At 43.5% G+C, this 24,714-nt stretch overlaps 1 protein-coding gene across 1 annotated transcript in view; it reads left to right on the forward strand.

Annotated features, from left to right (window-relative positions):
• The window catches only part of LOC129863531 (A disintegrin and metalloproteinase with thrombospondin motifs 2-like), an 83,438-nt gene extending 59,082 nt beyond the window's left edge, over positions 1 to 24,356 (forward strand). Inside the window, exons 5-22 of the mRNA XM_055935579.1 lie at positions 6,381 to 6,464; positions 7,074 to 7,230; positions 8,541 to 8,646; positions 10,369 to 10,515; positions 11,251 to 11,383; positions 12,954 to 13,067; positions 13,353 to 13,498; positions 13,624 to 13,799; positions 15,514 to 15,647; positions 16,340 to 16,463; positions 16,665 to 16,745; positions 17,234 to 17,397; positions 18,305 to 18,461; positions 18,691 to 18,823; positions 19,248 to 19,455; positions 19,575 to 19,704; positions 19,816 to 19,890; positions 22,343 to 24,356. Coding sequence (XP_055791554.1) covers positions 6,381 to 6,464; positions 7,074 to 7,230; positions 8,541 to 8,646; positions 10,369 to 10,515; positions 11,251 to 11,383; positions 12,954 to 13,067; positions 13,353 to 13,498; positions 13,624 to 13,799; positions 15,514 to 15,647; positions 16,340 to 16,463; positions 16,665 to 16,745; positions 17,234 to 17,397; positions 18,305 to 18,461; positions 18,691 to 18,823; positions 19,248 to 19,455; positions 19,575 to 19,704; positions 19,816 to 19,890; positions 22,343 to 23,316 — 3,243 coding nt within the window. The 3' untranslated portion in view covers positions 23,317 to 24,356. The remainder of the gene's footprint in view (positions 1 to 6,380; positions 6,465 to 7,073; positions 7,231 to 8,540; positions 8,647 to 10,368; positions 10,516 to 11,250; positions 11,384 to 12,953; positions 13,068 to 13,352; positions 13,499 to 13,623; positions 13,800 to 15,513; positions 15,648 to 16,339; positions 16,464 to 16,664; positions 16,746 to 17,233; positions 17,398 to 18,304; positions 18,462 to 18,690; positions 18,824 to 19,247; positions 19,456 to 19,574; positions 19,705 to 19,815; positions 19,891 to 22,342) is intronic.
• Positions 24,357 to 24,714: the final 358 nt, after the last annotated feature.

Genomic DNA, 24,714 nt, shown 5'->3' on the forward strand with positions numbered 1-24,714 from the left:
TATTACTTACCTCAATCTGAAAATCCATCGTGGAAGATAGCCAGGGGCTAATTCAGAAGCTAGCCTGAAAGCTAACCAGAAGCTACTCCGATAGCTAGCCAGAAGCTAATCTGTAGCTGCTCCGAAATTAGCCGGTTTGCTGGCTAGCGTTGGTGTTTCAGCTGCCCACGTTTTGCGGTCATCAGCTATTCCTTTAGCTCGATAATCTACCGGCACTTTTGTGCAACGCGACTCGGACCGGAGCATTCCGGGACTTTTTTTCTCTCAGTTTCCCCGGATTCCAACCGCAGGCTCTGGACACTTGCACCTTGATTTCGCAGCTAGCTAGCTGCATACCGTGTGACTATTGGCTTACGTCGACCCCGGAGCAAACTCAAATCATGCTGGAGCTAGCCAGCTGAGGAGTTCCATCACCATCCGGACCCGTTTCTTTTGTTGCTGCTGCAGATACGGAACCCCACCGGGCCTTCACGACTGACTGCCGACGTTATCTGCCCGAGGGATTTATCCAACCGGCACCTCCGTCCCGACGTTACCTGAACGCTCATCTGAGGCCCGCTAATCGTTAGCTGTCTTATCGGCTGCTATCTGAACAATACCCCACTACACGGAACCTACCGACGGAAACGCACGAGGTATCTACAAACAGACCTCCATCCTATGCTGCTACCGATAGCCATATACCCGGCCAGCTGTCTGGATCGCCACGACCCCAACCAACCTCTACTCACTGGACCCTTATTGATCACTCGATTAAGCATGCCTCTCCTTAATGTAAATATGCCTTGTCCATTGCTGTTCTGGTTAGTGTTTATTGGCTTATTTCACTGTAGAGATTCTAGCCCTGCTCTCTATACCATATCCAACCTCTCAGTTCCACCACCTACGTATGCGATGACATCACCTGGTTTCAATGATGTTTCTAGAGACAAGATCTCTCTCATCATCACTCAATACCTAGGTTTACCTCCACTGTATTCACATCCTACCATACCTTTGTCTGTACATTATTCCTTTAAACTATTTTATCGCCCCCAGAAACTTCCTTTTACTCTCTGCTCTAGTAGCTCTAGGCGACCAATTCTCATAGCTTTTAGCCGTACCCTTATCGTACTTCTCCTCTGTTCCTCTGGTGATGTAGAGGTGAATCCAGGCCCTGCAGTACCTGGCTCCACTCCTATTCCCCAGGCGCTCTCTTTTGATGACTTCTGTAACCGTAATAGCCTTGGCTTCATGCATGTTAACATTAGAAGCCTCCTCCCTAAGTTTGTTTTGTTCACTGCTTTAGCACACTCTACCAACCCGGATGTTTTAGCCGTGTCTGAATCCTGGCTTAGAAAGACCACCAAAAATTCAGAAATTTTTATCCCCAATTACAATATTTTCAGACAAGATAGAACGGCCAAAGGGGGCGGTGTTGCAATCTACTGCAAAGACTGCCTGCAGAGTTCTGTTATACTATCCAGGTCTGTTCCCAAACAATTTGAACTTCTACTTTTAAAAATCCACCTCTCTAAAAACAAGTCTCTCACCGTTGCCGCCTGCTATAGACCACCCTCTGCCCCCAGCTGTGCTCTGGACACTATATGTGAACTGATTGCCCCCCATCTATCTTCAGAGCTCGTGCTGCTAGGCGACCTAAATTTGAACATGCTCAACACCCCAGCCACCCTACAATCTAAGCTTGATGCCCTCAATCTCACACAAATTATCAATGAACCTACCAGGTACCACCCCAATTCCGTAAACACGGGTACCCTCATAGATATCATCCTAACAAACTTGCCCTCCAAATACACCTCTGCTGTTTTCAACCAAGATCTCAGCGATCACTGCCTCATTGCCTGCATCCGTAATGGGTCAGCGGTCAAACGACCTCCACTCATCACTGTCAAACGCTCCCTGAAACACTTCAGCGAGCAGGCCTTCCTAATCGACCTGGCCGGGGTATCCTGGAAGGATATTGATCTCATCCCGTCAGTAGAGGATGCCTGGTCATTTTTTAAAAATGCCTTCCTCACCATCTTGAATAAGCATGCCCCATTCAAGAAATTTAGAACCAGGAACAGATATAGCCCTTGGTTCTCTCCTGACCTGACTGCCCTTAACCAACAGAAAAACATCCTATGGCGTTCTGCATTAGCATCGAACAGCCCCCGTGATATGCAACTTTTCAGGGAAGCCAGAAACCAATATACACAGGCAGTTAGAACAGCCAAGGCTAGCTTTTTCAAGCAGAAATTTGATTCCTGCAACACAAATTCAAAAAAGTTCTGGGACACCGTAAAGTCCATGGAGAATAAGAACACCTCCTCCCAGCTTCCAACCGCTCTGAAGATAGGAAACACTGTCACCACCGACAAATCCACTATAATTGAGAATTTCAATAAGCATTTTTCTACGGCTGGCCATGCTTTCCACCTGGCTAGCCCTACCCCGGACAACAGCACTGCCCTCCCCTCTGCTACTCACCCAAGCCTTCCCCATTTCTCTTTCTCCCAAATACAGTCAGCTGATGTTCTTAATGAGCTGCAAAATCTGGACCCTTACAAATCAGCCGGGCTAGATAATCTGGACCCTTTCTTTCTAAAACTATCTGCTGAAATTGTTGCCACCCCTATTACTAGCCTCTTCAACCTCTCTTTCGTGTCGTCTGAGATCCCCAAAGATTGGAAAGCAGCTGCGGTTATCCCCCTCTTCAAAGGGGGGACACCCTTGACCCTAACTGCTACAGACCTATATCTATCCTACCCTGCCTTTCTAAGGTCTTCGAAAGCCAAGTCAACAAACAGATTACCGACCATTTCGAATCACACCACACCTTCTCCGCTATGCAATCTGGTTTCAGAGCTGGTCATGGGTGCACCTCAGCCACGCTCAAGGTCATAAACGATATCGTAACCGCCATCGATAGGAAACAATACTGTGCAGCCGTATTCATTGACCTGGCCAAGGCTTTTGACTCTGTCAATCACCACATCCTCATTGGCAGACTCGACAGCCTTGGTTTCTCTAATGATTGCCTCGCCTGGTTCACCAACTACTTCTCTGATAGAGTTCAGTGTGTCAAATCGGAGGGTCTGTTGTCCGGGCCTCTGGCAGTCTCTATGGGGGTGCCACAGGGTTCAATTCTTGGACCGACTCTCTTCTCTGTTTACATCAATGATGTCGCTCTTGCTGCTGGTGATTCTCTGATCCACCTCTACGCAGACGACACTATTCTGTATACTTCTGGCCCTTCTTTTGACACTGTGTTAACAACCCTCCAGGCGAGCTTCAATGCCATACAACTCTCCTTCCGTGGCCTCCAACTGCTCTTAAATACAAGTAAAACCAAATGCATGCCCTTCAACCGATCGCTGCCTGCTCCTGCCCGCCTGTCCAACATCACTACTTTGGACGGCTCTGACTTAGAATATGTGGACAACTACAAATACCTAGGTGTCTGGTTAGACTGTAAACTCTCCTTCCAGACCCACATCAAACATCTCCAATCCAAAGTCAAATCTAGAATTGGCTTCCTATTCCGCAACAAAGCATCCTTTACTCATGCTGCCAAACATACCCTTGTAAAACTGACCATCCTACCAATCCTCGACTTCGGTGATGTCATTTACAAAATAGCCTCCAAAACCCTACTCAATAAATTGGATGCAGTCTATCACAGTGCCATCCGTTTTGTCACCAAAGCCCCATATACTACCCACCACTGCGACCTGTACACTCTCGTTGGCTGGCCCTCGCTTCATACTCGTCGCCAAACCCACTGGTTCCAGGTCATCTACAAGACCCTGCTAGGTAAAGTCCCCCCTTATCTCAGCTCGCTGGTCACCATAGCAGCACCTACCTGTAGCACGCGCTCCAGCAGGTATATCTCTCTAGTCACCCCCAAAACCAATTCTTCCTTTGGACGCCTCTCCTTCCAGTTCTCTGTTGCCAATGACTGGAACGAACTACAAAAATCTCTGAAACTGGAAACACCTATCTCCCTCACTAGCTTTAAGCACCAGCTGTCAGAGCAGCTCATAGATTACTGCACCTGTACATAACCCATCTACAATTTAGCCCAAACAACTACCTCTTTACCTACTGTATTTATTTATTAATTTATTTTGCTCCTTTGCACCCCATTATTCCTGTCTCTACTTTGCACTTTCTTCCAATGCAAACCAACCATTCCAGTGTTTTTTTTATTTTTTATTTTACTTGATGTGTTGTACTCACTTCGCCTCCATGGCCTTTTTACATTTTTATTTATTTATACATATATCTGTTTGCCTTCACCTCCCTTATCTCACCTCACTTGCTCACATTGTATATAGACTTATTTTTTTTCACTGTATTATTGACTATATGTTTGTTTTTACTCCATGTGTAACTATGTGTTGTTGTATGTGTCGAACTGCTTTGCTTTATCTTGGCCAGGTCGCAATTGTAAATGAGAATGTGTTCTCAATTTGCCTACCTGGTTAAATAAAGGTTAAATAAAAATAAATAAATAAATAAATAGATATTTATGGAATATACATGTATGTCTGACAGATTTTGATAATTTAATGGATCATTTTGCATGTGATGGCTCACATGATGAAAGAATGTTTAGAAGTTGTGAAGAGTATTTCAACGAGAATCAACTCATCAGTTTTGATCAGCCATGTGCATGTAGTTATTGTGCAAATTGTAGACAAGTGTACTTCCTCTTTTGCACACATGCTAAAGCACATGCAATTTGCTTAAATTAATAAGAAATTCAAATCTGGTGTGAACAAGAAACTAGTTGTTCAGAGATTTTAACTTATTGTTTTGAAAAAAATAATTATCATTCGAGAATTGAGCCCAAACATGTAATTTCAGATCTATCGCATCCCACAACTGTCCCAGACTATGTTTGGAATATTTATTTCTCACACAGAATAGAATAGGTCAACTTTTGTGCTGTGGAGGATAGTAGACTGACATAGGCTAGTGCTTTTGCTGTTCATTAGACCTACTTATCTTGTTGGCTGACGAAAACTAAACGTGGATAGATCTTCCAATATCTTCAATATGCACCTAGGAATTGGATAAGGACGTGCACAGTTGCTTCCCCGATGTGTCTGTCTTCACTTCACTTGTAGCCTGTGAGAAAGACAGAATCAGGTGATGGAGAGCCATGGAGAGCCATGTGAGTGAGAGGTGAATCAGAGCGTGCAGCAAGGGCACAATGGCCACTGGACGCAAAAGGCATGGATTTGTTTAGGGTGCATTACGGCCACACAAAGGGGATGCCGCCTTTAAATTCGAGGCATTATCAAGTGCTTGTCAAATTGTGAATGAGAGACTGATGAAGTGTGTACATCCTGCGCAAAAAAACTAAGAAGAGCTCATGCCTTTCAAGCAACTTTTTTCAAATCATCATTAGAGTCACATCATGCAGCCTTACAATGTATAAAAATCTAAACATATAGCCCAACATTTGTAGAACAACTAAAGTTACATTATTAACTCTAAATGAAGCATATAGGAGTACCTATTTTTTTGTTAACCGCTCAACACAGAATAGCCTCATCTGCGCACTCCCTCAAATCATTTGTTCAATTGTATTCTTCATACTATAAAATAACGCCACAGCGCTGGGTGCATCTCAATATTAGTGTCCATAATGTTTTGTACTCTAATTGTATGTGTGGAGACTTTATGAATAGGACCTCCTCTCAGAGAGAGAGAGACACATTTATATCACATTACAGGAAGAGCATTTCTGGGAAAGAGGTGCATTTCTGGGGAAGAGTTACATTTCTAGAAAGAGTATCATTTCTGGGGAAGGGGCGCATTTCTAGAAATATCAGCATTTCTGGGGAAGAGGTGCATTTCTGGGGAAGAGTTACATTTCTAGAAAGAGTATCATTTCTGGGGAAGGGGCGCATTTCTAGAAATATCAGCATTTCTGGGAAAGAGGTGCATTTCTGGAGAAGAGGTGCATTTCTAGAAAGAGGTGCATTTCTGGAGAAGAGGTGCATTTCTAGAAAGAGGTGCATTTCTGGAGAAGAGGTGCATTTCTAGAAAGAGGTGCATTTCTGGGGAAGAGGTGCATTTCTAGAGGTGCATTTCTGGGGAAGAGGTGAAAACTAATGATGCATTGATCAAATTCCAACATATCAATGTCAGATGGAGATGTACCAGGTGCCGTTAACCTGCACTATATCCAACCTCTCAAATAAATCAGGTAGGTGATATGCATTCCAAATGTCCATCTATCTGGTATTAATGCCCACTCTAGAATGCATTTCTAGCCAATCAAAAACTAGTATTCAACAATGCAACAATAAGATCATGTGCTGTATTGTCAGGCCACATGCCTATGTCTCGTTGTCAATTTGTCTGTTTGTCTGTCTCTGCAGGTGAATGAGATTTACCAAGATGGTACTCTGGGTGCCCACATCAACGTGGTTCTGGTCCGGATCATCATGTTGTGTCCTGCAAAGGTAAGACACAGTAGGTCTCAGTCACTAACATGATCAGCGGATGTAACCTGTAGGAGACCGATCCCCATGTTGAAATACTCCTGTACTCTGGTATTGGGGGGGAGCTCTGTTGGAGCTTGGGGGGTTGGTGTGGGGTTGATGCGGTAGGAGATCAGTTTGTGTTTTGCCCTCTCCCTGTCTGTCTGTATAATGTTTAAAATGCCAAATAACATTTTAAAAATGATTTAAAGAAAATAATCCACCTGTACTGTATCTACTTTTGGTAACAGTGTATTTAATAGTAAAACCCTGTTACTATAGCTACAGAATAAGGCTTTTTCTCATTTGGTGTGTTAGGAGTTACATGAATTGTATTATGGATTGCCTGTGATTGCCAGTTTATGTGAGAGAATTCCTAATTTGCTGTCATGGCATCGGTGTGCCACCTCTAAGGCATTTGGAACATCAAGAGTACCACCTACTGGCTAGCAGGATATGCCACGAATATTTAGGAAAAAAGTCATTTCAATGCACTGCAGACATTCTGGGAAATATACAACATCCTCTGATAGAGTTTGTAAGAAGGAACTGAGGTGATGTGGTGACAGTCCTTTCCTGTATTGGTTCCAGTCTTTGAGTCTGATAGAGCTGGGGAACCCGTCTCAGAGTCTGGAGAACGTATGTCGCTGGGCCTTCCTGCAGCAGAAGGAAGACAGGAGTGATCCAGAGTACCATGACCATGCCATCTTCCTCACCAGACAGGAGTTTGGCCCCTCCGGCATGCAAGGTACTGGACATACTTATTAATGTGCTCTCATACAATATACACATCAGGTGTTCTCATACAATATACACATCAAGTGCTCTCATATAATATACACATCAGGTGCTCTCATATAATATACACATCAGGTGTTCTCATACAATATACACATCAGTGTGCTCTCATACAATATACACATCAGGTGCTCTCATATAATATACACATCAAGTGCTCTCATACAATATACACATCAGTGTGCTCTCATACAATATACACATCAGGTGTTCTCATACAATATACACATCAGGTGTTCTCATACAATATACACATCAGGTGCTCTCATACAATATACACATCAGGTGCTCTCATACAATATACACATCAAGTGCTCTCATACAATATACACATCAGTGTGCTCTCATACAATATACACATCAGGTGCTCTCATACAATATACACATCAGGTGCTCTCATACAATATACACATCAGGTGCTCTAATACAATATACACATCAGTGTGCTCTTATACAATATACACATCAGGTGCTCTCATGCAATATACACATCAGGTGCTCTCATACAATATACACATCAGTGTGCTCTTATACAATATACACATCAGGTGTTCTCATACAATATACACATCAGGTGCTCTCATACAATATACACATCAGTGTGCTCTTATACAATATACACATCAGGTGCTCTCATATAATATACACATCAGGTGTTCTCATACAATATACACATCAGGTGCTCTCATACAATATACACATCAGGTGCTCTCATACAATATACACATCAGGTGTTCTCATACAATATACACATCAGGTGCTCTCATACAATATACACATCAGGTGTTCTCATACAATATACACATCAGGTGCTCTCATACAATATACACATCAGGTGTTCTCATACAATATACACATCAGGTGCTCTCATACAATATACACATCAGTGTGCATACAGTATTCACACTCCTTCCTCGCTTTCTCTCTTTCCCTCACTTTCAATTCAATTCAATTTGCTTTATTGGCATGACGTAACACTGTACGTATTGCCAAAGCTTACTTTGGAGATTTACAATATTAACATAATTAAAATAATAATAATCAATATGGTCAAAGGGACAACAGTAACAACAATATTCAAGGGTCAAAATAACCTTACATTGAACAATAACAATTACAATAAGCATAGAGGACAGGTTGTCTCTCTCTTTCTCTCTCACTTTTTCTCTCCTCTCCTCTCCTCTCTCTCTCTCTCTCTCTCTCTCTCTCTCTCTCTCTCTCTCTCTCTCTCTCTTTCTCTTTCTTTCTCTTGTTGCTTAGGTTACGCTCCTGTGACGGGTATGTGCCACCCAGTGCGGAGCTGCACTCTCAACCACGAGGATGGCTTCTCCTCTGCCTTCGTTGTGGCACATGAGACTGGACACGTGTGAGACACACTTATACACACACACCGTTCAACACACAGTATACACACACACCATTCAACACAGTATACACACACACCATTCAACACACAGTATACACACACACCATTCAACACAGTATACACACACACCGTTCAACACACAGTATACACACACACCATTCAACACAGTATACACAAACACTGTTCAACACAGTATACACACACACCATTCAACACAGTATACACAAACACCGTTCAACACACAGTATACACACACACCATTCAACACAGTACACACACACACTATTCAACACAGTATACACACACACCGTTCAACACAGTACACACACACCATTCAACACAGTATACACACACACCATTCAACACAGTACACACACACACCGTTCAACACAGTACACACACACTGTTCTACACAGTATACACACACCGTTCAACACACAGTATACACACACACCATTCAACACAGTATACACACACACCATTCAACACAGTATACACACACACCATTCAACACAGTATACACACACACCATTCAACACAGTACACACACACTGTTCTACACAGTATACACACACACCGTTCAACACACAGTATACACACACACCATTCAACACAGTATACACACACACCATTCAACACAGTATACACACACACCATTCAACACAGTACACACACACTGTTCTACACAGTATACACACACACCGTTCAACACACAATATACACACACACCCTTCAACACAGTATACACACACACCGTTCAACACAGTACACACACACCCTTCAACACAGTATACACACACACCGTTCAACACACAGTATACACACACACCATTCAACACAGTATACACACACACCATTCAACACAGTATACACACACACCATTCAACACAGTACACACACACTGTTCTACACAGTATACACACACCGTTCAACACACAGTATACACACACACCATTCAACACAGTATACACACACACCATTCAACACAGTATACACACACACCATTCAACACAGTATACACACACACCATTCAACACAGTATACACACACACCGTTCAACACAGTATACACACACACCATTCAACACAGTATACACACACACACCATTCAACACAGTATACACACACACACCGTTCAACACAGTATACACACACACACCATTCAACACAGTATACACACACACCATTCAACACAGTATACACACACACCGTTCAACACAGTACACACACACCATTCAACACAGTATACACACACACCATTCAACACAGTATACACACACACCATTCAACACAGTACACACACACTGTTCTACACAGTATACACACACCGTTCAACACACAGTATACACACACACCGTTCAACACAGTACACACACACCATTCAACACAGTATACACACACACCATTCAACACAGTATACACACACACCATTCAACACAGTACACACACACTGTTCTACACAGTATACACACACCGTTCAACACACAGTATACACACACACCCTTCAACACAGTATACACACACACCATTCAGCATAGTATACACACACACCGTTCAACACAGTATACACAAACACATGTATTACTACCGTTAGAGGCATTTACATTTTGTAGGTTAACTCTATTGAAAATGAATACAGCACACGGTACAATTGCATGCATACTCCCAGACGTGTAATTAGTGCCTGCTGTTTATGTGACGCCATCCTGTCCTCCCCTGTCAGGCTGGGTATGGAGCACGATGGCCCCCCTGGTAATGAATGTGGTGATGAGGTGCCCATGGGAAGCATCATGGCTCCTCTGGTGCAGGCTGCCTTCCATCGCTTCCACTGGTCCCGATGCAGCCAGGAGGAGCTCAACAAGTACCTGAAGTGAGTCCAGGTCAACCCTGACCTCTGACCTCTCTCTGGTGCCACAGTCAGGACATACACATCTCTACCCCAGGATAACATGGCTTTATGTTGTCTTATGGTCTTGTACAGATTAGATTAGGTTCATTAGGGAGGGAGGTCTCTGTGTGTGTATTGCAGCCATGTGGCTCATCCCTTATGGCAGGGTTCCAAACAAATGGTTTGGTGGTTTGAGGAAAATATAGTTCATATAGTTTAAAATGACTAAATCCAAATGGAAACTGTGTAGAAATGATAATGGACCTACATTCATACAGTTTCTTGACTGTTCAACTCACTAATAATCAATGTGCACCATCAATTGACCCCCGCACCTCTCTGATTCAGATGTGGAAGACACATTTCAGTTGAATACATTCAGTTGTACATCTGACTAGGTATCTCCCTTTCCCTTTCCCTTTCCCTTTCCCTTTCCCTTTCCCTTTCCCTTTCCCTTTCCCTTTCCCTTTCCCTTACATTCATACAGTTTCTTGACTGACCAGCTCACCAATAATCACTGGACAGTCAAGGAGCATCGAAAATTCCAAAAAACGATGGATAGAGAACTCGTTTTTGCAAATGTAAACCTTTTTTACGCCCCTGCATTATGAGATTACACTGTAAAACACAATGAATATTCAATTTTGAGATAATTAATTAAACTGATAGATCTAAACCAAACCCTTCAACTCCAATGAATATGTTTTCCTCCCACAGCTCGTATGACTGTCTCCGTGACGACCCCTTCGACCATGACTGGCCGGCGTTGCCACAGTTACCAGGGATCCACTACTCTATGGACGAGCAGTGTCGCTTTGACTTTGGCGCCGGCTACACCATGTGCACGGCGGTGAGTCCTTCATCAACCTCACAGCCATATGTACCCGTATGCCCAAACAAGCTGTCGCCACACCAGCAGTGTCTAGCGCTGCTACCAATTTAATTGAATAGCCATCTCTTAGAAAGGCCACCATCTGGGCCCCAATGATGCTCAAATCCAACGGAGCCTGAGCTTCACTCTTATGACCATCGATCGTCCTTGACTTCATTCCTTGACTTCCTCCTTGACCCCTTTAACTAGGTCAAGGTCAGGGTGTGACCATAAAACTGTATACCATCTTAGCTTTTAAGGCATCCAGGGAAACAAATATGATTTTTTATGAACTCATGAGTTTAAAGCAGGCTGACTTCATCTGTTGGTGCAGCATTAGCCTTAGATGAAAAAGAAAAAACACAGAACAATGCCGAACAAGTTTCATTGTCTCTCTTTAAAGATGAAAGCCGCCTTTCAGAGTCAGTTATATTTATATGTGTTTCATTTTATTGTTTCAAAAAGGCTGAACTATTTGGGGCAAGATGGTTTTTATTTGATGTGGAAAGAAGAAAATGAAAACAGCTGTAACAGCGGGTTTCTGGATCACATTCTGGAGTAAATTGGAGGGAGTGTCTTTTGGATACTTTGCTTCAATTTCTTGTCAAACTATTTCCTTAGCTGCAAAGGGTGGCCCGTTCAGCAAAGCAGGTAAGGCATCAGCCTAGGTCAGAGAAGTGTGTCCCTAGCTTCTTTGTCTAATGTTGTCCACAAACCAGGTGTCTGCCAGGGTGTTTAACCACTTCACTGTCTATTCTTTGTGACATTAATGAACGTTTGTGCCATTCAGAGCTAGTATATTATGCATCTGGTGGACTGTAAGGTGACGTATTTTACAGACCTGTCTTGATGTGTACACACACCCACACGTAAACATGCCTCCATGATGTTTTCCATGTCTTTAGGCTCAGGTTACATGTATGTTCTCACACAGGTTGTTATTTTGATTGATGGTGATGGAATAAGCAAAGATGGGGTGATTTCAACGTAGTCTAAATCACTGTTGTTAAGACGTGACTCGTGAAACATACTCCTGCGAATGTATCTGACTGTACTGTGCTGTGAGTCATCTCTCGTGGATACACTATGTAAACATAACTGGTACATCTGACCAAATCACGCCAGATTTTAGTTCTGGGTTAAGCAAGATTATGCTGTGAGTGACAACATGTTTTGATATAGATTCATAGTATGGTTTCTTCTTTCTACTGTATGTACCTCACATGTTCAATGTCTTGTTGCATCAGATTTGACATGTTCAATGTCTTGTTGAATGACCATGATAATGTTTGTGCTTTACAACATGTAAATATTAACATAGACATCCTTAATGACAGTATTAATTGTTGTTCTGACTGAACCCTACCTTGTGTAAGCTCACAACTATTCACAATATTAGAGATACATTGGGCAGATATAGTATTCGGTGAATTCCACCAACGACAAGTGTACATACACTACAGTTTATGTTTTCTTGGTTGACATGTTAAGGCTGAGGGAAGCCTTCTTGATCAGCATCTGAGAGAGAGCATGAATCTGTTTCTTTTAGTACAGCACCTACGACCCCTGCAAGCAGCTCTGGTGCAGTCACCCAGACAACCCGTTCTTCTGCAAGACCAAGAAGGGTCCGCCCATCGACGGCACTACGTGTGCAGCAGGGAAGGTAAGAAAGGTTCCTCTTTACATGCTAGTGCTTTGCTTCAATGTTTCTGTCAACATATGCAGTGACAACTCTCTTCGTCTCTCTCTCTCTCTCTTCCTCTCTCTCTCTTCCTCTCTCTCTTCCTCTCTCTCTCTTCCTCTCTCTCTTCCCCCCTCTCTCTCTCTTCCTCTCTCTCTCTTCCTCTCTCTCTCTTCCCCCCTCTCTCTCTCTCTCTCTCTCTCTCTCTCTCTCTCGCTCTCTCTCTCTCTCTCTCTCTCTCTCGCCCCCCCCCTTCCTCGCTTTCAGCACTGCTTCAAGGGTTACTGCATAAAGTTGACCCCAGACATTCTGAGACAGGATGGTGCCTGGGGCCAGTGGAGTAACTTTGGCTCCTGCTCCCGTACCTGTGGGGGTGGTGTGCGCTTCCGGACCCGTCAGTGTGACAACCCAATGTGAGTACAGCACAAGACGACAAGCTGATAGGTGTGCTTTTACTCTCTGTTAACGATAGGAACGTGTCTATAATGTCTCAAATGTAAAGGAACTCCCGCTGTCTCTCTCCTTTGCCCTAACTCAGCCCTGCCAATGGAGGACGCACCTGCTATGGCAACAGCTATGAGTTCCAGCTCTGTAACCTAGAGGAGTGCTCCAAGCCCTTAGTTGACTTCAGGGAGGAGCAGTGCAAGATGTGGGAGCCCTACTTTGAGTATGACAACACCAAGCACCACTGGCTGCCCTATGAGCATCCTGACAGTAAGTCCACAGTGCTGCCTGGCTGGGAGTCAAAAGTCTTTAAAAAAGACAGAGGGACCAGAGAAGCGTTCGTTCAGACTGACGTTAGCCCTATTTTTAAAAATGGGGACTGTGTTATAGCATAACTACCACTGTCTTGACAATTAGTTATTTACCCATACGTTAAATACATTTAAGCAAGTACACTCACAAAAATGGACACAATAGGTTTGACATGCAAAAAACAAGACCCAACTATTTGCCATATTTTTACACTTAGAATAGAAGCTGAATATAAGAAGAGTTGGACATTATCCATCCTCTCACCTCTCCTTTTTGATTAGTACTTTTTGTGCATGCCTTTCCATCTGTACTGTCCAGAGATTGGACCAGTAAGGATAGGAGGTTTATCATGCCCTCACAGCAGCTGTTACCACTCAGGCCAGATGTGTTTTTTACTCAGAAGTTGGCTTGGAGGTTCTGTTGAGGCAGAGAGAGGAAAAAGTGTACACCACTGCTCTCATTTTTCCGTTGTGAGGCTAGGACTTCCAAGCCAAACCATTATAAAACTCTGAAGTTACATAAGGTGGCTCATAGCAAAACAGACAGATTAGGTTTTGGTGGAGAGAAGGGGGGGAGAAGGAGGAGGAGAGTAGGGGGGAGGAGGAGAGGGAGGATGAGAAGGAGGACAAGGAGGGGGAGGAGGAGGAGGAAGAGGAGGATAGGCATCTGGCTGCACTGACATCCACATTACTTCACAGGGCTTCACAGTATATTACCCAGTAGCTCAAGTGTCTAGGCAAAATCATAATGATTCTTCTGAGTGGGATCAGAAGAGTAAACCTGGGTTTTGGGGACTGATTGGTTTACTGGGGAATCTGAGCGGTCCCGGCTCAAACAAATACACAGACCACAGACAGCACTGCTGGTACACACACACACACACACACACACACACACACACACACACACACACACACACACACACACACACACACACACACACACACACACACACACACACACACACACACACACACACACACACACACACACACACACACACACACACACACACAAAAAAGCAGGCCAGCCACATGTCGAGGGAACATTGGTCAGGCCAGTGTTTGAATAAGGACACATGGAAAGGTCATTACTGAGGAATCTCCTGCTTTCCTCCACGGTGGAAGATTGTTACTGCTTTTTTTGATTAGCTTTATAAATGAATGGTCCTTTTTACGCCCTGAAACTGCCTCTTCCATGCTTGTGTTGTTATAGTCATACATGTGTATCATTATGACTAGAGTGCCTGCATACAGCCCTTAGCCGTGGTATATTGGCCATATACCACAAACCTCTGAGGTGCCTTAATGCTATTATAAACTGGTTACCAATGTTTTGTCATACCCGTGGTATACGGTCTGATATACCACGGCTGTCAGCCAATCAGCATTCAGGGTTCGAACCACCCAGTTTATAATGTAGAATTCTAAATACTGTTTGTTCAGATGGTTTCATTTGTGCTCGTGTGGAATGGACAGGAGTACAGTTTACCATGCCAGTGACTCAGAAGTCATGCATCGCTCTAGAAAAACACATATTGGTACTACCTTAATGAAAGCCTGTTCAAAAGGTTAACACAGTAGTCAAAGAAAGCTGAAGACTTCTGTATGACGATAATTCCTTCATTAACCCCTGTATCCTGTCCCCCTCTCCTCTGCTCTCTGTACTGTAGTTGATGAGAGATGCGAGCTCTACTGCCAGTCTAAGGAGACAGGAGATGTGGTGGCAATGAACAGGATGGTGCACGATGGCACACGCTGCTCCTACAAAGACTCCTACAGTATCTGTGTACGGGGAGACTGTGAGGTAGGCATCGCCCCGGTCTTGTGGCCTATATCCACAAGTCATGCATGAAGGAACATTATCCTCCTCATTAAATATTACCATAAACATTAAGTTGTCTTATACGATCTGCTGCTACTGGCTAGTTCCTCTGGTAGGGTGCATATGAAGTTAGGACTGTTTTTCATATAGGTTTGATAAACTGATGAGAACCACTGCACCCACATGAGTATTCAGTCACGCACACAATCTCTTTGTCCTGAATGACCCCTCCAGGTCCACCCCTCTCCCTGATCCCAAACTCCCATACACTGACCCATCCAGATCCACTCCTCTCCCTGATCCTCTACTCCCATACACTGACCCATCCAGATCCACTCCTCTCCCTGATCCCATACTCCCATACACTGACCCATCCAGATCCACTCCTCTCCCTGATCCTCTACTCCCATACACTGACCCATCCAGATCCACTCCTCTCCCTGATCCTCCACTCCCATACACTGACCCATCCAGATCCACTCCTCTCCCTGATCCTCCACTCCCATACACTGACCCATCCAGGTCCACCCCTCTCCCTGATCCCAAACTCCCATACACTGACCCATCCAGATCCACTCCTCTCCCTGATCCTCCACTCCCATACACTGACCCATCCAGATCCACTCCTCTCCCTGATCCCATACTCCCATACACTGACTCGTATCTCTCTACAGCACGTGGGCTGTGATAACCAGATAGCCTCAGACATGCAGGAGGACAAGTGTGGCATCTGTGGTGGAGACAACTCCACCTGTAAGATCATCAAGGGGAACTTCACTAGGAACGCTAAAAAAGAAGGTGAGCCCCTCCTCAACTTCTTCTACCCTCACGTCCAGTAACATGACCCCCACCCCCAACACACACGTACACATTTACAATCTCAGATAGGAAACATCGTGTCAACGTCCACAGGGATGCTTTTCTCAGTATCTGAAGCTGTTTTTATACCTAGACGAGACTGTTGTTCATCTATTGAATTTTGTTTGTGGTTTGTTTCAGGTTTCCTCAAGATACTTGAAATCCCTCGAGGGGCCAGACATCTGTTGATTCAGGAGTTCAAGGCAACTCCTCACATCCTTGGTAGGTTTATTTATGTTGCTTCTGTGAATATCAGAGTGGCTCGTTAATATCCAGGATGTTGGCCTCTATAAATCAGTAGTCTTTGGCTTGGTTAAGGAAGGTTGTTATGAATTGCTGCTTCAGTCAAGTTTTGGCTGTGTTGGGTTTGAGACTACAGAATACTTTAGTCGACTACCCATAGTGCATCTGGACTGCTGGGAAGAGATCCAGCGTGGATGCTTATTTATACTGGCTCAAGAATCTAATTTCTTCGCATTTTTTTTCTTAAGGAGAAAATTAAGAAATAACATAAGAACATTTCCAAAAACCTTTTGGAGGAATACCAAACTATAACTTTCTTCTTGATTAGGTTTAGTAAATCCAGGCCCTAATGCTCATTATCATAATCATGACAAATATCTCTGGCTTGTCCCTGCCATGATGACCAAGTTTAGAAAAGCAGAGCTCAGCCAAACATCAGTACATCCTGTTGTCCTTGTTGTCCTCAGCTGTAAAGAACCAGGCCACAGGTCATCTGTTCCTGAACGATGAGAACGACTTCCCAGAGTCCCGTACAGTGATAGAGAAGGGGGTGGAGTGGGAGTATCACAACAATGACGACATGGAGACCATCCAGACCACAGGACCTCTCAGATACACTGTTCTGGTCATGGTGAGTCATTTGTATACACTCAGGTCCCTGGCTAGTACAAATGACTGACATTACCTGAATTGATGTGCACATGTGTAGCGGACATGAGTCAGGCTCATGGTTACAGGATGAGGTAGCCATTCCTGCCACTTCAAAATAATTGTCGCCATCAACCCAAGAGGGAATTTCCTCTTGGTCTAACGGTGTGTGTGTGTGTGTGTGTGTGTGTGTGTGTGTGTGTGTGTGTGTGTGTGTGGTGTGTGTGTGTGTGTGTGTGTGTGTGTGTGTGTGTGTGTGTGTGTGTGTGTGTGTGTGTGTGTGTGTGTGTGTGTGTGTGTGTGTGTGTGTGTGTGTGTGTGTGTGTGTGTGTGTGTGTGTGTGTGTGTGTGTGTGTGTGTGTGTGTGTGTGTGTGTGTGTGTGTGTGCTGCGGTTTAGAGCCTGCCCGTTACATATGCCACAGTAATGTTTTTGGTATCATGGTTTAGTCTTTATCCACTTTAAGTTAAAACCACCTCACCAATGGAAATATAGCGGTAGCTTCAGGAAATAATTCAACCTGAAATGTTCTCTGTGTAACAAGTATCCACTATCCAGCCGTATTGTTGGCTAAAACCTCAGAGCATCTGTTTACATCATGTGGAGTTACTTACAGAAAATCCACAGTAGTTACAGACATGTACCATATCGTTGTTTCTGTAATGTTAGCCACGTCTCAAGTTGCTCTATAACTTACTACTAGTCATTAATGGCTGTTGTGTTGTTCATCACTGACTGGTTATTGTAACATCCAGGATTTGTCTCTTTTGTTTGCATGTTGTTGTCAGAAATCACTAGGTGTTATAGTTCTTCTTTTTCCTTTGTATCAGAGTTCAGCTGTGAACAAGTCTATCGTTTTGGCATTTACAGTGTATCTTTTCTATCCCGCAGATGCGTTCCCACGGTGACTCAAAGGTTACTCTCTCCTACAAGTACTTTCTCCACGAAGAGCTGCAGTCGTCTATAGAAAATAACCTGGTGCAGGAGGACACAGCCTACTTTGAGTGGGCTCTGAAGAAGTGGTCTCACTGCTCGAGGCCCTGTGGAGGTAACAATATAACGTCCTCTTGTCTTCAACTGTCAAATAACCTTGGATGTTGACCAACGTTGTTGGTGCTTCTGCCTCTGCATTGCTTGCTTATAGAAGTTTTAGACTGGGTTTATGTAAAGCATTTTTTGAAAACTGCCGATGTAGAAAGAGCTTTATAAAATACATTTGATTGATTGATTGATTTGTTGATGTGAGTGGTAGTGTATACACTCTGTTCCCTCTTTAGGTAAGCAGTACACAAGGTTTGGCTGCAGGAGAAAGTCAGATGGGAAGATGGTCCATCGCACCCTCTGTGTGAACATCAACAAGCCCAGAGCTATCAGCAGAGACTGCAGCCAGAAAGAGTGCTCCCAGCCAGTGTATGTAAATGCATTAGTGTGTCTATGTGTCTGTCTCTGTCTCTCTCTCTCTCTCTCTCTCTCTCTCTCTCTCTCTCTCTCTCTCTCTCTCTCTCTCTCTCTCTCTCTCTCTCTCTCTCTCTCTCTCTCTCTCTCTCTCTCTCTCTCTCTCTCTCTCTCTGTGTGTGTGTGTGTGTGAGTGTGTGTGTGTGTGTGTGTGTGTGTGTGTGTGTGTGTGTGTGTGTGTGTGTGTGTGTGTGTGTGTGTGTGTGTGTGTGTGTGTGTGTGTGTGTGTGTGTGTGTGTGTGTGTGCTGTGAATGTTCTATGTAACTATTGTATTACTAATTCTGTATATAAGCTGTTAATATTCCTGTTGTTTCTCAGTAAGTCATTCTATTCCCACTCCTCCTGTATGGCGATGTGTCTGTCTTCTCTAATCTCCAGTTGGATCACTGGGGACTGGGAGGAGTGTAGTTCATCCTGTGGGAAGACTGGCTACCAGACCCGCTCTGTCCTCTGTCTGCAGCCCATCGCCGGCGGTGGCCAACGTACCATCCACAGCAAGTACTGTAATGATGACAGGCCAGAGGGACGGCGACCCTGCAACCGCCAGCTCTGCTTTGCCAAGTGGGGAGTAGGACCATGGTCCCAGGTAAGTAGATGTTGAAAGGCAAATGTGAATATTTCTCCACCATTACTGACAGCATTCTATGCGAACACCTGTTTCCATGAAATCTTGAACAACTCAGAGGTGTGTGTGTTTTTATTTAGTGTTCGGTGACGTGTGGCAACGGGACCCAGGAGCGGCAGGTTCTGTGCAACACTTCTGATAACTCAGTGGGACTCTGCATGGAGCCCAAACCCATCACACTCAGAACCTGCCAGCTAGTCCCCTGCACAGGTGACTGTCCATTCAGAAGGCCTAACTTATTGAACACAAGTACATAACAATTTATTACTGAAACAATATAAATAGATTTTCACATCCTCCCCTTGTTTATTTTGTTCGCAGGTGACGGAAGAAACGTTTTGATCCAGTGGCTGTCGCGGGCCAACCCAGAGTTCCCTGCTCCCAAGATCTCCTCAAGTAAACATCCCCTCTATAGCTCGGAGCTCGGAGTCCGCTGCATGCCTCTGCTCACCTGGGCTCTACCCTTCTCTCTCTGCCTCTCTCTGCAGGGAAGAATGCCCTGATAGTGTCTCTCTCCTCCTCTTCTTCTCTTCTCCTCTACACTGGAGGATGGCTCCTGCCTGCCTGTCTGTGGCTTCTCTGCCTGGCTGAGAAAGGGAGACTTCCTGTGCTGTGGTCTCTGTCTCTCTGGCTCTTTCTCTCACACGCACAGCACACACTCTCTCCTTCAGGGGTCTGACTGTACTGTAGGCTGTAGAGCTGGCCTTGAAGTCCTCACTGAAGAGAGAAATGGAAGTTCTATCCCTGATAAGGCTTTATTAAGTCCTGGCTGTGAGCCTCTGAGACTATAGTCATGGCCTAGCCTCTGTATACGGAGTTGCTCACTGGCTACGTGTTATTGGGTTTGAACCTGGGAAACTCAAGGGAAGTGAATATGGAGATACGCAGTGGATTTGATAGGAAGAAGCAGGGGATTTGTTTTGGGAGAGACCTTTCTTCCGTGGCTGTTAACACAAAGGTGAAGCTGACTCAGTAACTGGTGTCTGAGGGGCGTTGAGAACGGAGCAGAAGACACATGTCCACTGTTCGCTGTAAAATGGACAATAAAGTTTTATTGTCATACAGTATGCATACACAATTATCAACGTAAATAGTCCCACAGAAATAAGGTGTGAGTTACTATATGCCTCTCTATTACTGACTGTTACCGTATGTGTATTTTTGTATCCATTCTACCTAAATATTTAAGTAAAACATCTAATGAGCATTAAAAAAATATGGACATTAAAATAAGTAACCAGAGGAGAATGTTTATGCGGAGGTGAGTATGGTTTATTCTCACTTTCACAAAGGAATGTGAATTTTACTCTCAATGCATTTTGTGCAGAAGACAGGGAACACTAAAATGTGTCCTTATTTATCTAAATATGCTTGTGTGTTTGTGTAGCACTGTAAGGCGTTAGTTAGTGAAAAAGATGCTCTGATACCTCATGCAGTCATTTTGTCATAAACATCTGGGAAATAGCTTTGCCTTATATTAGGCTGTTGGGAGAAATTAAGACATAATGGCTTTTTTCTTGTTTATCAGAGTGATAAGGAATAGGAGAAGCTTCCTGAAGAAGAAAAAAATAACTTGATGTTTACAACAAAATGAATTCACAGCACCTTTATGTACAAAACAGCGATTGTCATTTATTGTAATTGTATCATGATTGTGAGCAATGTAGCTCAATTCTGGCAGCTGTGGGGAAAACAATGTGTCCACAAGATGTAAACTGACATTTGGGAGTATCTACAATATATACAATTATTTTTGCCTGTATTCAGTAGCATTTATGACTTTTAGTTTCCCAACTTGGTGACAACAATGAATTGTATGCTTTTACCAGCCAACTTGTAGCTAAGGCCTGAACATATGTGTTCCTTACTATATTATTGGCTCAAAATGATTTTTATCAGAGGTACTGGATTAAGAGTTTTTAAGCGTATCATGAGACACTAAATGTGCTGTTCCTTTTACACAAATAGGACATCTTTATTGTTTCACTTGATCACCATTGTGTACAGTATATCAGTTATTGTTAATCTGTTTTGGCTTACTGATGTTATGTAGTTGTTGACCAAAATGTTGACCAAACTGTTAACTGTCTCTGCTGAATAGACAGCTTTCACATATATGACAGGGAGAGTGTATTGTATGACTTTGGTTTCTCATTCATTTCAGCAGTACAGTCCAAACCCAACAAATAAAACTGTCAATATATAATTATTCAACTTTATGTCTGACAGATTATACACCTAGAGTGATGAATAGTCTGATGTTGAGTGATGAATAGTCTGATGTTGAGTGATGAATAGTCTGATGTTGAGTGATGAATAGTATGATGTTTGTCACGTGTGCTCCCTCTCAGGCCTCTAGGTCACCAGGCTGATCGTTATGGCGCACACCTGTCACCATCGTTACGCGCACCTGCGCGTCATCCGACTCACCTGGACTCCATCACTTCCCTGATTACCTTCCCTTTATATATCACTCCCTTTGGTTCCTTCCCCAGGCGTTATTGTTTCTGTTCCTGTGTCACGTCTGTGCGTTGTTCATGTTTCTTAGTTTGTGTTGTTTATTTATTAAAACACTCACTTCCTGATCTTGCTTCCCGACTCTCAGCTCACATTGTTACAATGTCGAGAGATGAATAGTATGATGTTGAGCAACTCTGTCTTACCGTTCATATCTTTGCATCTGATTTAGCATGATCAACAAAGCATCTTGGCCCTTTCTGCTTTCTCTCAGTCACAGTAGACTTAGCTGTGACTTTCTGTTCCTGTCTTTGGGATAGTTTTATGGTTGATTTGTTTATCATAAGAGGTTGGGTTTTGTTTCTGAGATGTGTGTTGCTTTGTGTTTCAGGGCAGTGTAAGGGAGATAGGTCAGCGTTCTGTCGTATGGAGGTGCTGAACAGGTATTGCTCCAACCGTGGGTACAGACAGATGTGCTGCAAGTCCTGCAGCGAGGGAAACTTCACCAGTACGGGCCAGACCTTCACCAGTACGGGCCAGACCTTCACCAGTACGAGCCAGACCTTCACCAGTACGGGCCAGACCTTCACCACTGGGCCCTGGAGGTACACCACACTACCTGCTCCCACCCCCACCAATGGCTCCTGCTCAACAACCCCCACAACAACCCTCACACCCAAACCCTCCACCAAGCTTTATACCACTGACTTTGCTTATGTCGACTACGACGATTATGAGGAGTATACAACCAAAACCAACGAGGACAACACAGCGAAAAAATATAGTCCTACCACCATCCCTGTATTAACCACCAGACGCCCCAGAAGAACAACCACCCCTTTGGTTACCTCCAGGAGTCCTACATCGCTCCCCACCACCACTGAGGAGACTACAGATCCCAGCACCACCATCACCACCACTCAAACCACCACAGAACCCACCACAGTTCCCACCAGTCAGGGCCCATCGACTCTCAGAACTACAAATGTCCCCAAATCCACCATGTCCACCACAGCTTGGGTTGATGTTGTTGAGAGGAAGTCCTGGACAACCCTAGCTCCATCCACTTCCAGACCTAAAGACAAGAGATGGAAAACCATTCCAACACAGCGTAGGGTCAGTGTGATACGCATGCCCTCCACCATATCCCCCCACAGGACAGAGGACAAGAGAGAGAACAACTGGCTGGAGGTGCCATACAGGATCGTTGGTGTAGACAATGATGTCTCTCAAAACCACTTTGTTCCTAGAAGACGGCCTCCATTCCAAGAAATGACACGGAACAAAAGAATACAAGAGCTCCTAGCTGAGAAAAGGAGGCAAGGCTTACTCCTCAAACGAGCAAAAAGAGAACCGGGGCCTTGATAGTCAGTCAACCTTTGATTCCCTTAGTCTTTAGCACATCCCAAAGCTATGCTACGGAGATTTTCCTGTTGAACGTTGCATTAGACATTTTACAGACACTCTTATCCAGAGCAATTAGGGTTTAAGTGCCTTGCTCAAGGACACATCAACAGATTTTTACCTAGTCGGTCCGGGGATTCAAACCAGCAACCTTTCGGTTACTGGCACAACGCTCTTAACCACTAGACTACCTGCCATCAATGTGTGACATGATCCTGCTATAATGAAACCACTCATTCCAGTTCAGAGCCTGTCGGTCATGTAAAAATGTATTGGTTATCTTAAAGATGGGAATTTGGCCTGCTTTGCTTTTTTATCCAATGAGGAAAGGGGATAGAAATTAAAGAAAACGTACAAAACCAACACAATTGATCAAATGAATACTAACTCTACAAGTCATTTTCTGTAAATCCACTCTCTTGAGCGTTAATTGCACATTTGTACTTGCTGCTTGGTAATAAAGATAAATTGAATCGTTTGTTATGCTATGATGTCAATACATATTGTTTATTTGTTTAGATTGTAAACAATTAATACATTACAAAGACTTATTTAACAGCACTTGTGATAAGGAAGGAAGTTGCTGTTGTCAGTAGCAGGTTCAAAGATGGTTTGTGAATACATTTTTGTATTATTTTTTTTTACAAAACTTTTAATACTATTATAGTAATGGTATACACCCCATAGTTGAGACCAGAATCATATCCAAACTGTATAAGGCTAGCTTACACTATCTGTACATTCCACCCTTACAATACCAACACACAGCACATGATGTCCAAGGCAAAATGTAAATATGACTCAAATTTTATTTGTAATATTTATTGAACTGTCTGTTAAATGATGTATGCTTTTCACACGCAGGTGCATGAGGCATGTGCTCATAGGACTAGCAGCCATACAATCACTATGTAGTATTCTAACACATTGGTGAATGGAAACAACAACATAAACTGTTTTCATACCTGATAATCTGATCATTTAATAAAACTGCAATTGAAAAATAATACTGTTGTCCTCCTTTGACTTTTGAACTGTGTTGAGAATGTAAAAAGAAAGTTATATACACATAATGAAGATTCCATTCTGAACTAAATGAAATCTATTTTCAGTAATATGTAGGGTAGGCCTGCAACAGCAAACCATCTGTAGCTTCCTCAGTGGTAGTGATGTGCAGTAGAGAGCTAGACTGTCAATGATGATGAACAACATGGTGTCCACAGGGTGGCACTAAAAGCCTGATGTTCATCTAGTAGTCGATATTTCATGATGTAGGTAATATATTGTATAGGATAATAATAACAATAATAGTAATAATTATAAATATAATAATAATGAATATAATAATAATAATAAATA

Source organism: Salvelinus fontinalis, chromosome 10, assembly GCF_029448725.1.
Source record: "Salvelinus fontinalis isolate EN_2023a chromosome 10, ASM2944872v1, whole genome shotgun sequence".
NCBI lineage: Eukaryota > Metazoa > Chordata > Actinopteri > Salmoniformes > Salmonidae > Salvelinus > Salvelinus fontinalis.